At 36.6% G+C, this 13,303-nt stretch overlaps 1 protein-coding gene across 2 annotated transcripts in view; it reads left to right on the plus strand.

Annotated features, from left to right (window-relative positions):
- The first annotated feature begins 422 nt into the window (after positions 1 to 422).
- Positions 423 to 13,303, plus strand: part of LOC124172299 (transcription factor A, mitochondrial-like) — a 28,458-nt gene continuing 15,577 nt past the window's right edge. For both annotated transcript variants that reach the window (XM_046551736.1, XM_046551737.1), the window contains exons 1-4: positions 423 to 718; positions 799 to 968; positions 1,050 to 1,255; positions 12,818 to 12,913. In XM_046551736.1, coding sequence (XP_046407692.1) covers positions 648 to 718; positions 799 to 968; positions 1,050 to 1,255; positions 12,818 to 12,913 — 543 coding nt within the window. In that variant the 5' untranslated portion in view covers positions 423 to 647. The remainder of the gene's footprint in view (positions 719 to 798; positions 969 to 1,049; positions 1,256 to 12,817; positions 12,914 to 13,303) is intronic.

The following is a 13,303-nucleotide window of genomic DNA, read 5'->3' on the forward strand; positions in this document are numbered from 1 at the left end:
GATGAACTTGAATGTTAGCCAATCTTTGCTTGCATTATCTTACACTAACAATGAGCATGAAAACTGCTGAAAACGGTTGTCCTTTGTGCTGCGGTGTGATTATGCAGCCATTGGGGGCGTAATATTTAGCTTTTTGAAATAGCATCAATTATTATTTTACACTTGGCGCAACATTATATTTCGCTGATTTTTATTGCGTAATTCATCACTCTGGTTGGTATGAAAATTGTCGAAGGACAAAAAATAGTCGAGTTATTCAGGAAGTTATTTATTAATATGTAACTATTAGAGAAGAAAATAACTAAAACATATTTTTAAACATTATTCATCTCTAAAAAGCGGCCAGCAAAAGCTAATTTAAGGTATTATGATAGTACCTGTTCATCACAGTGAACAGGAATTTTGCACTTCAACTGTTTAGTCATCCCAAATAAACAACGAAACACAATGATACGAGACGTGCTGATGCCGTGTAAGAATATATGCGCTAGAATTTCATAAATTCTTTCACTTATGTTATACATCTCGTGATGATATGCTCTAAGTGCCAGTAATTCAGCGGCCACATCCACATCCAACCGTTTCCCTGAAAAGTATGTAGGGCATCGACTAAAGTGATATAGTGGTTATCTCGTGCTTAAGTAACTATGTCGTTTTTTGAAAAACTGGGAAGTTTAGCGATCAGAGTTGCGGGTAACCAGGTATTTCTTCAGAGCAGGTAAACGTCGGTGAACTCGAAGAACTCCCTAAACTCGTGGAATGTTTTTAATCCTTCTATATTTTTTCTTATACTTGCAGATTACCGGTCTCATGCATAACCTCACATCGGTGTGCAAGAAGTGTAGTAAATGCTGATGACTTGCGAAGTTTACCAGAGAAACCGAAAAAGCCACTGTCACCTTACTTTAGGTTCATGGCTGAAATGAGACCGGATCTGAAGAAAAGCCATCCAGACTGCAAAATGCCAGGTGATTGTAAGCTTTCCTTTATGTCTTCAATGAGTGATATTTTATTTTAATTTAAACTGTCTATTGTATATGTATTTATAGAACTGGCGAAGTTGCTTGGTGAGAAATGGGAAAAGTTTCCTCAAGAAACCAAGCAAAAGTACTTGGAGGATTACAGAAAAGATATGATTGTTTACGTGGATGCAAAAAATAAATACGAAATGCAGCTGACAGACGATCAGAAGCAGTTAGTAAAAAGAGCCAAAGAGGAAATGGTGGCTGCCAAAGAAAACAGAAAACTTAAAAAGGTACGTTCGTTGTGGAAAGATTCCTCATTTTTCTTTTGTCTGTGCAGTGAGTGTATCCTTAACAAAGGCCTATATACACGGTACATTAACACGTACGGGTTCATGTCTAAATGTATGAACGCGAGAATGAACGTCAAAATGCACCGTGTAACCACCCTACTTGTGTAAATGCATGCACAGAAAATAGAACCTGTTCTAATTTGGTTCATGCATTCGTACATGTTCCGTTCCGGTCCACAAAAATCATTCACGCAAACGTACATTAACTCGTACGTGTATCGTGTAAACGTGTGTTGAAGTTTTAATTCAGGAAAATTTATTTCCGTCGCGGCACATCCCTTTGCTGCAGGAAAATCTCTAAGTCCCCTAATTTCTAAAAATAGCTCAGACATGCTGCGACATGTCTGACGACGCCGCACGTGCCAACGTGGGAGGTGGGTTGGAGAGCGGTCGGCGTCGGTGCCGTGTAAGAGCTAGCAATTTATTTTTAATCAGATTGACCCCTCCAGAAGTGTATGATGGTATTCGCGAGGATGTGCGTGATAGTTTGCCTCCTTGTGTCAGTTGGTTGGTTTGCTTAGAAGGTGACGGACGTACTGGTGTGTTGTCTCACTTACATGTGTTCTTAAAAACAATTGACAAGTGGCTACTTAGTGATTTAGTGAACTATTTTGATCAGAATACTTAAAACTACTAACTCTTGAACACCAAACATGACTTTGGTAAAATAAATTTAACTTCGATACACTCACATTTGTCAATAAATGTTTATCTTCTTTAGAGCAGTATTTCAAAGTATTGCGTTCAGAGCGACACTTCTGAACATCCAAAAGGTACTGTTTGTCAAATACACAGTCAAAATAGTTCACTAAATCACTAAGTAGCCACTTGTCAATTGTTTTTAAGAACACATGTAAGTGAGACAACACACCAGTACGTCCGTCACCTTCTAAGCAAACCAACCAACTGACACAAGGAGGCAAACTATCACGCACATCCTCGCGAATACCATCATACACTTCTGGAGGGGTCAATCTGATTAAAAATAAATTGCTAGCTCTTACACGGCACCGACGCCGACCGCTCTCCAACCCACCTCCCACGTTGGCACGTGCGGCGTCGTCAGACATGTCGCAGCATGTCTGAGCTATTTTTAGAAATTAGGGGACTTAGAGATTTTCCTGCAGCAAAGGGATGTGCCTAACCCGTACGCGCTAGGAAGGTGTTCTAGTTCCTTTAGCGCGTACGGCTTTAGCGGGTCCACGGCCCGCTCAAACGGGCGACATTCAAACGCCACACGAGGTCATGGTTGCGCTCTAAATCTTGGCGCAACTGTTCCACAACCTCGCTGGTGGCGCCCGTTTTGCGTAAAATACGCAATAGGTCCAGTGTCCCCCCTGAAACGAGTAGATTTCCTCTCTACACCATTAAAATAAAAACTTTTACCTAATATTATATCATAATAATAATACATGTTCCTCCCACGATTACTTAAATCGCTAAACCATCTATGTCATGCAATAACTTTAGTAATATCAAAGGGATACTTTGATAAACGAATTAAAAATACTAAAGTCAATGGCAAAGACAAACCATTGCCAACAAAAAATGCAACAACTAACATTCTTTGGTAATAATTCATATTTCGGCAAAATGTAATGTTTTTAATATACTGAGGCCAGAATCGCAAAGGGAAAAAAAAATTTTCTATTTTATTTTCCGTGACGTACTTACTGGTGAGATACCTTAACAAATCTAAACAACGCTGCATCTCTTCAGGAGTTAATTGATGTACAGCCATAGGTGAATAACGTGAAGAATTCATGATCCAACAGTTTTATTAGAACCTGGGGGTTTTACAGGAGCAGGATTAGTTTGCACTCTAGAACTCATAGTATATCTTGTGTATAATGTTTTTCTATATCTTATTTGCACAATGACAGCTGAATATGGATTGTTCTTAATTATGTAGAATTACTCTTCTAGTCTATCTCGGAAACAAGTGAGATTACTGGCTCGTCTGCAAGCTCGGTAGGCTCTCGGCGAGGGTGTTTGAACCCGGCAGTGAAGGGTTTTTCATATCATCCAAAATTATTTGAAGCCAAGTTCATCGGTACTCATGATTTCTCGATTCCTTAAATTGGATAATTGCTTAATACATTGTACATTTACAAAGTTTTATTCCTGGAATGTGCATATTTTTTAATATATTTTATTTTATTTAGCGGTTATATTAGCCTTTGACACCGTAAAAGTCACACGACTAGCTCTTGCTTTATTGGTTGAAGAAAAAAAGAAGTGACTGACAGCAAAATCAGGGAATGCCACTTCCGTCTAAAACCTAATCAAATCTATAGCTTCATCTCTTGTCTGCTTATTACACCAGACATTAATGGGTATTTTATCTTTATGCTAAAATCACCCATCGAGGCATTCTTCCTGTGTGCCAAATTTAGGCACACATGACTGCAGAATTCTGACTTAAACATACTATCTCTAAAATACGGCTCATACCTTCTTAAATGGAGAGCTATCTACAACATATTAAAAAGGAGGAAAATGAAAGGGGTAATGCATCGTCGAAAATCAATTGGGAAATTTGAATTTATTTAAATATTTATTTCTGAATTTCTTAAAACAATACCTTGATAATTTTTTCCAATGTCATAATTTGTAAACCTTTAAAAGGAGAAATTGCATGTTTTATATTTTCCTTATTTCCGTTATTACGATGTCTAATGTGGAGAAATTGTCGTTGCATCCCAGTAACTTGTAAAATGTCACCTGCATTGTGGAAGAACTTTTTTATGGAAAAACAAAAGAATAACCTGAATTATGGAAAAAAGGGTTTTCGTTTTCTGATGAATTGAGGATGGTTTTCTAAATTTAGTAGAAATCACTGACCCAAGGGGTATGTGGCTCGTCGAATTTGTTAGGAACAACCAAGATGTTGATTCCTCCCCATTTCATTGGGAAACGAAAAATTGTGCAAGCAAAGATGGCCTTTTATAAAGCACCAATTACAATACAGTCCCAAATGTCTGGGCTAATGATGGGTAGAGACAGCACGAATAATCAGAAAAAACAGGTAACACAAACTTTCACATTAATGTGTAATGTGTAATTTTAATAATGTATATAAAACAAACAATATATAATAGGGTAGTTTCCTTCATCGAAGAAAACGAAAGGCATTGATTGCGATTCGTTACCCACCATTGGTGTATTCGTAATACACAAATTATTTAGTTTTAGAAATCCCGGTTTAGACGAATAGCAAGGGCCAAATTTTATCTTCATTTGAAAAAGGCCAGATTGGCGCCCATACGATGCCACTCCACGTGACGTCACAGGGACCTAGTTTATATACGAGTTGATAGGAGTTTTACATCGTCTGAGATTACCAATTCATGCATGAGGCACAGAGCTCAGGGGAACATGTCTTAATAATAACCTATTAAAACTGGCTAAGGTCGGAAAGTTTTCTTCGTTTTATAATGTATTAATAAACCTTTTTTAAGCCAAGCGCTACCAGATAGCATGGTACTGAGCTACCCGCTAGCATCCTGCGTCGTATCAGCGCTCAGAGCCTCTCCAAGGTCACCTCACAAGGCGGGAGGGGGAACCAGAAATGCGTCACACGGACTTTTTTCCCATCATTCCTACTTACGCGTCGCATTTTCGCGCGCTTGAAAATTTTCACTTTTCATTTAATCGCCAAAAATAGATATCGTCATTTAAAAATCTAAAAGCGTGAAATACGTACTCCAGGAGTAATTATCTTTCGATTTAGGCAGTAAAAAATAATAGGAAACCACCCTATTACGTGTGCAGTAATTCTGTTCTTTTAGAGTGCTTCCCCGACTCATTTAGATCTTTCTTAACCAGTGTGCGATCTTTTTAGCGGCGATAACATGGTTGCACTCGTATAGCAATCACGGATACTGGTCAGTCCATATGAAGTGATCCAAAGAAAAATAAGTTGGTTGCTTGACCATTTTTAATAATTTTAAATTTTTAATATCTATTTACTGCAAAAATGGGAAGTTAAAAACAGATTAAAAACAAAATTTATAACTGTTTGGATTAAAGTGGAAAACAAAAAATTATCAGTTCTTGACCTTACAACAGTAACAGGAAGATCCTACTCAATCTTACCTGAACTCTGTGAAGATATAAAAGTAATGCTTAACTATCACTTGGGTTAAGCAGTAAATAAAATGTAAGTACAGTACTAATAATTGTAGTCACAGTAAATATCTAAGTAATACATTGTAATTTAGCTCATTTTTGGTGTTTTTCAACTCAATAAGTTACCTATTTCAACACTTTATATTATAACTTTTCAAATTAAGACAGTTTAACATATAGTTGATACTAGTAGCTGATATACATTATTTGCAAAAATGATGATTTCCTGCATTTTAAAAAATTCATAACTTGGTTCAGTCAAATAACAATGTTGAAATTTTTACTCCACTTTGCTATCATAAAGGACTACATAATGTGTAAAAATCGTGAATTTTTATCCTGTCCCATCTGAGATATGCAGTCTCAAACTTTACAAAAGTTTAAAAAATCCAAATTTTAAAAATTCATTAACAATTAACGAGTGAGTTTTGAATGCTGATACTCTATAAAATGTGTGTACCCAATGATATTTTACTATAAAAAATATTAACTCTGATAAATTTCCCCTTCATGGTTTTTTAATTTCTGAAAAGTGGAATTCTTCAATTTTCGACCCCCTGCTTTTGAGACCGTTTAGACAGGTAAAATTTGCAAAGGGGATTATGGCAATGAAACACTATTGTATGGAAGAAAGTACTGAAAAAGACGATTCCAGTTTCAATCTTGTTGCACGATGCAGTCCAGAGATAATCAATTTAACGCAAACGTCTACAAAGGGAAAAAATGCTCCGTGATTCACAACAAAAATGGCCACCACATGTAAACGGTGTAGGATAATTTTTAAAAATATCTGTTTTGAACTTCCCGTTTGTGTAGTAAAAACCTATAGAAAACATTAAAAATATTACAATTGGTCAAGCAACCTACCTTGGATCACTTCAAATGGATTGACCCATACATAAAAGTGGTTTGCACGAATGCTTCAAAACCGCTCCTCAACGTCAGAAACTACACTGTCAGGCACCACGCCAAGTAGTTGCGTCTCGCACAGGTTTCTCGGGTTGCAACTGCTGCAGGATGTGTATCCGTGATCACGGAGTGTGGTAAACAGGAACACGGTGCTCTCATGAATGCAGCTAGCCTCCGTTTTACGAAGGGGATTCAAATAGAAATAATAAGTCTGGTATAACCTAGCATTAACCTTTTCCCTACTGTACACGTATATATACGTGTGGACGTCAACTGACCCGGGAGACGACGGGCGTATATTTACGTGTGAGATTTTCCCGGCCAGGCGATTGAAAGCCGTATGTATACGTTTTCTAGCTCTCCCCCTTTTAGGATGGTCGTGGGTTTACGACATCTTTGTCTCGGGACCCAACGCTTCTGGGTTTAGGGTTAACCCTCGGAATCCGGGAGCAGGTACCCGGACCCTTCGTCTTTTAGACCCCCTCTCAGCGGTAGGGGGCAGCGGTCATTCAATTGTTTATACAGTCGATTTTAAAAATAAATATTTGTTCATTTCTCAAGAAATATACACTAAGAATTGAATTATTTGTCTTTTCAGCAGCGTTTACAATTTTTAAACGAAATTCGACGACAAATATTAACTTATATCTCGAGTTATGTATAAACATCAACATGGAAATTGAAGCTGCATTAAATGCGTTAATAAATGCCTTAGAACTTCGTTTAAAATTTGACAATGCTCAGATAAAAATGAGGAACTCAATTCAAAGGCTGTAATTTATGTGCAAGCAACAATAATCCATTCGCTAAATACATATAATCAATACATAAGTTGACCGCAAACCAATGCCGCAGGTATGGTCGTAAACCCGGAAAGGAGGGAGCACAACTACTCTCGGAGTCCGAGATAATGCGAAGTCCCTGCGTGGAGGAGTCGAAAATGGTTAGGCGAGACCCTTCTTAATGAATGTCCTCCAAAAATGCTCCATACCACGAGAAAGAAGAGTCTCCTGGGGCTCAGTACAGCAGTCATGTTAAGACGAAAACTCCGCCGTCTCGAAAGGGTTAATGCAGGGGTCATTCTATGTCAAATCAGCCAATATTTTGACCAAATGACACCCACCGACTTGGATTTTCATGAAACTTGCCATGGTTATACATCCTGGTATAACTATAGATTGTGTACAATTTTAGCCTCCAATTGTCAATTGTTAATGAAATATGAGCAACTGAAATTTGGGCGTGACCCCTAAAGTGCCGCAACGTGCAACACATTGTGATTTTTATTTTCATCCATAACTCCATTCCTGTGTGATGAAAAGGCATGATTTTTTTTTCTAAAGCTAAGTGGTCCATATTGATTCCGCGATTATCATTAAATATTCACTGCATGAAGTAATTCAGCTGCAAAGAAATAAAGTATACAAAAAAATCTCGCTTGAACCATTTTTCATTGTCAGCATCCACAGGGAAAGGCCATGCAAATACAGACTCATGGTCCAGCTTAAAGTAATCATTAATGTATGAGCAAAGATCCTGATAAAAAAATTTTGAGTCCGATGTTCCTTTTAGTAATTTAACGTTACCGTTTTTACCTAAATTTTTAATGATATAGAATGACAGAATGAAACATTAAAATGGTGAAGTACCTGAGAAATTTCTCAATTCAAATGATTTTATGACCGTTCCCTTTGACATTTAACAATATACATTCCTGTGTTGTCAATACATCTGGATAAGAAATATATCTGGTCTTTGGACACAGATTAAAATGCATGGAGGATATAATAGTGTACCATGGATCATGCAGTTTTCTTAATTAAAACTGCTAGAATAGTTCAGAAAGCACAAAATTAGCAGTACGTGGGGGAGTACATTTACATGATTGCTTATGTGTTTCCTACTCTAAGATACAGTAGCATACACTGTAGTGAGATAATGCATGCTTCAATATTGTTTTATCATGTGTATAAGCTTATATCTCCTCTAAATTGTGTAATATCTATGTGACTCCAAAAAGAGCCATTTTTTCCCATGACGATGAATGAGGTTTTTTTTAAAAAAAGGAACATCGGACTCACAAATATTTTCATCAGGATCTTTGATCAAACATTAATAACTACTTTAAACTGAACCATGAGTCTGTATTTGCACGGCCTTTCCCTGTGGATGCTGACAATGAAAAATGTTAAAACGAGTTTTTTTTGTTAACTTTATTGTTTTGCAGCTGAATTACTTCATGCAGTAAATAGTTGATGATAATCATGGGATAATTATGGGCCACTTAGCTTTCGAAAAAAAAATCATGCCTTTTCATCTCACAGGAATGAAGTTATGGATGAAAATAAAAATCACCATGTGTTGCATGTTGCGGCACTTAAGAAGTCACGCCCAAAAAACTAATTGCTCATATTTCATTAACAATTGACAATTGGAGGCTTAAGTTCTACACTATTTCTAATTATACCAGAATGTATGACCATCTAAAGTTTCACGAAAATCCGAGTCGGTGGGTGTCATGGCCTGGTTGATTTGAAATGGAGTGACCTGCAGTAATTCCAATGATTTTGCAACCAAATTAATTTTTTTTATAAAAATCGTGGAAAATATTGAGGGAAAGTAAAAATCACGCACAGATAATCCACAGTACGTGTATACCATGGCCGGATAATCAGGAGTCTGTTGTACTCAGTTGTGTTCTTGATTATCACACAATCCTTCAGATCGTATTTGTATGTGTATTCAAACCGTTTTTACAAGTTATTGAGGTATGAATGGGCAAGGGTTGATAAATAAGAATCCAGAGTGGCAAGATGCCCGGGTCGCAACTGCCATGGGATGTGTATCCGTGATCACAGAGTGCAGTCGCTCACTGCGAGGCTTGGAAAATAGCAACACGGTGCTCTCGTGAATGCAGCTAGCATACCAATCAACTGTACTTAACTGTGCCGTCAGCGAATAAAAAAATGAGAAAAAAGCATATAAGCTGTGGTTGAGCAGGGAAGCACTAATACTGCCAAAGAGAAGTAAATAATTATCAAAAATGTATGCACTTATGGCATAGATGAAAGGTCATCACATATTAACCCTTGTAGTGCTATCCTTCTTCCCTGGGTACAGTCAAAAAATGTGGAGGGTATTTTAATTAAATGTAGCAACTAGGAAAAATAAACATTACATAGTTATTTTTTTAGACATCTTTAAGCGGTTATTTTTTTAATTTAACCTTAATGAGAACCTTAATGAGATTTAATTGGACAATAATCACAACATTATTATACGATTACTGATGTACAATTTTTTTAAATTTCAATGTCCTAAAATTTAACAACAATAACGTAAAAGACGATATGTCGGCTCGCCACTCTTTTCAGCCGAGCGGTAAAAGCCGATATATCAGCGCACCACCGTATAAGGGTTAAGATATGAATGTAGCCGTATGCTATTTATTTAACAGAATATTGACCCAAAAGCAAATTATAATGTTATATTAGCTGAAAAATTGGCCTTTAGCTGGCTGGACATCTTTGTCAAAATATAAAATTGAGCTGAAATATTAGCACGTGGCTGGATATTCACTCCCTATGATGCCAAAGTCATTTCTATGTATGCCTACTGATGAACATAAATCATGTCTTTCTGTTTTATTTTATGACTAATTTTGTACATAAGGTGCAGTGGTAACAAAATAATTGATCACCAAAGGTAAAAGACATTAGTTTACACTTTAGCATGTGCCCAACGCATTGGTTGCATGACTTTTGTATAGGTGAAACTTGTATGAATATGTTTACTCACTCATTTACGTGATTTTATTGGAAGTAATTTGCCAACTCATTCCTTATATCATAGAATTTATTACATAATAATTCAGGGTTCCCACTCAACCGTGAAAACCGTGAATAAGCCGTGAATTTCGTCTACCGTGAAAAAACCTGGAAATAGCCGTGAATTTCGTCATAAAACCTTAAAAATCTCTCAAACTTGATTGTAGAATAAAGACAGACGGGTTAAAAGAAAAAAAAAACAATATTTCAATCATGTTTCAAGGTCATTCACGTGCAGGCAATGTCCACGCATTTACCTGCACACGTGTATTCGAAAGCGCAACTATTAATTGGTCTGCGTGTGCCATGACAGCACATTGACCTTCAGCCTGCGATTGGAAGACGTAAATCCTGGCAAAAATCAGGCACTTCTTCACTTCCCTGCCACCCTGCTCTCTTCATTTTCCCACTCACACCCTTTTAGCCGGACATGAATTTTGCTAACGATAGGTGACGTCATGAGAGATAGCACCGTCATTGCTGCGTTTGGATTCAAGGCATCTGTCACGTTTGTTACATTTTAAGTTAACGTGCGGCCGATGATTGTTCCATGATCAACATTTCTGCCTAAAATGACCTATCTACAAACCGTGAATTTGATGACATTTAGACCGTGAAAACCTGGAAAAAACCGTGAATTTTATAATGTAGTTAGAGTGGGAACCCTGTAATTGCAATACAGGGAAATAAATCCATTTGGCCTTACTTTCAGTATTTACTTTTAACCCATTCACTGCACACACTGCCATTGGGCTGGGTTGCCCAGGACAATAAAAAAATGGGACTCATTACTACTCTCGGCGTCAAAATGATGTGCCGCTGTACTTTGGAAATTTTTTTCTGGACTTCAGAGCGTGCCATAATAATGAATAACCTGTCATTTTAGAGGAAATTTTATTTTCAATTCTGATTAATAATTTTGTTTTATGAAAAATTCAAAAATCAAGACACGCGAGGGCATTAAATGAATCCACCCACTAAATAATTAGCCGTTTTGTCAATATCATGAACTTCGTAACACATCAGAGAGAAAACTACTACGTCTACAACGTTCATCTTCCACAATTAAATGCAAACATTAATGTAGATTAATTAAATGGCTTTTACGTATTTTTAGAATGCATATCTTGTTGTAAACTAACGAAAATGTTTAAACACTATCTAGTCCTACAGTTTACCCCGACAGAAAAAATTTAATTAAGAGAAACATTTCTTTATTTATTTAAAAATTTTCTATGATCCATAATCTATGAAACTATTGATATTCGTAAATTTTAATAACTTTTATTAATGCCATGTTGCTAAACGGGGCTGTGTAGGGCCAGTGCCAGTTACCAGGAAGCAAAGTTACGTGCGCAAGACCTGGCAACGCAGTATTCATAAAAATCATGTATTTTTGGATCATAGAAAAATTGCAAATAAAATAAGGAGTGTACCTTCAATTTTCGTTAGTTTACAACAAAATATGCGTTCCAAAAATATGTAAAAGCCATTTTATTAATCTACACTAATTTTTGCATCTTTTTGTGGAAGATAAATGTTGTAGATGTAGTAGTTCTCCTAGGTTGAGTTCCAAAGTTCATGAAATTGACAAGATGGTTAATTTAATGGTACGCATAGTCATTTATTACACTTACTTGTTTTGATTTTTGAATTTTGAAAAAGCAAAAATAAATCAGAGTAGGGTAATTTCCTTCATCAAAGAAACTGAAAGGCATTGATTGCGATTGGTTACCCACCATTACTGTATTCATAATATAAAATTATTTCGTTTTAGAAATACCGGTTTAGACGAATGGCAATGGTCCATTTTTATCCTCATTTGAAAAGGGCCAGATTGGTGCCCATGCGATGCCACTCCACGTGACGTCACAGGGATCTAGTTTCTATAGGAGAAGATAGGAGTTATACATCGTCTGAGATTACCAATGCATGCATGAGGCGCAGAGCTCAGGGAAACATGTCTTAATAATCACCTATTAAAACTGGCTAAGGTCGGAAAGTTTTCTTCGCTTGATAAGGTATTAATAAACCTTTTTTAAGCCAAGTGCTACCAGACAGCAAGGTACTCAGCTTCCCTATAGCATCCTGCATCCTATCAGCGCTCAGAGCCTCGATCAAGGTCACCTCACAAGGCGGGAGGGGGAACCAGAAATATGTCACACGGAGAGATTTCCTTACCCGTCGCGTTTTCGCGTGCTTGAAAATTTTCACTTTTCATTTAATAGCGAAAAATAGATATCGTCATTCGAAAATCTAAAAGCGTGAAATACGTACTCCAGGAGTAATAATCTTCCGATATAGGCAATAAAAAAATAATATGAAACAACCCTATTGAGAATAAAATTTTCTTTAAAATGACGTATTATTCATTATTATGGCGTGCACTGAAATCCAGAAATAAATTTGCAAAGAACAGCGGCACATCAATTTGACGCCGACAGTAGGCAGGGTATTTAAATGGATAAAAAGATGGAGGAAAAAGGCACTACTCAGATAAGTTCAAAACTTTCAAGCTGTAAAGAATGGGTTTATAGAGGTATTTTGTGAGGTAGAATAATCACAGTTTTCCATGTCGAATTTGCATCTGTTAATACTAATTTCATGCATTTTCTCCTGTGCTCTTTCTCGATAGAAAATGAAAGATCTGGGAAAACCACGAAGACCACCATCAGCTTTTGTCATGTTTTTCAGTTCTAGACAGAGTGCTCGAGGGGATACACCATACAAGGTAATTTTCTTTGATCTTTCCGCCCCGCCCACGTGATTTCCCTTCTCATACAAAATTGAACATTTGAATTTAAAATGTATAATCAGTATATTCTGTATTCAATTATTTCTGGTTTTAAAGGCTATTAGTTGAGTGATAAGATGACGTTTGTGGAATAAAAAAGGTACATTTTCTCCTCTATTTTTCTAAACTTTTTCAAGAGTAAGAACCATAATTTTTTTATTTCTAATGCTCATCATAAGATAAGTGGCAATGTGTAAATTGAAAATGAATTCACTGAATGATAGTGCAGTTTAAACCATTGATTTACATATTAGGCAGTATTTGTTATTATGCATAATAATAAATATATTACTGATTTGTGATTGAAAAACTTTGCTGTTTCTACAA

The sequence above is a fragment of the Ischnura elegans genome, assembly GCF_921293095.1.
Source record: "Ischnura elegans chromosome 13 unlocalized genomic scaffold, ioIscEleg1.1 SUPER_13_unloc_1, whole genome shotgun sequence".
NCBI classification, from domain to species: domain Eukaryota; kingdom Metazoa; phylum Arthropoda; class Insecta; order Odonata; family Coenagrionidae; genus Ischnura; species Ischnura elegans.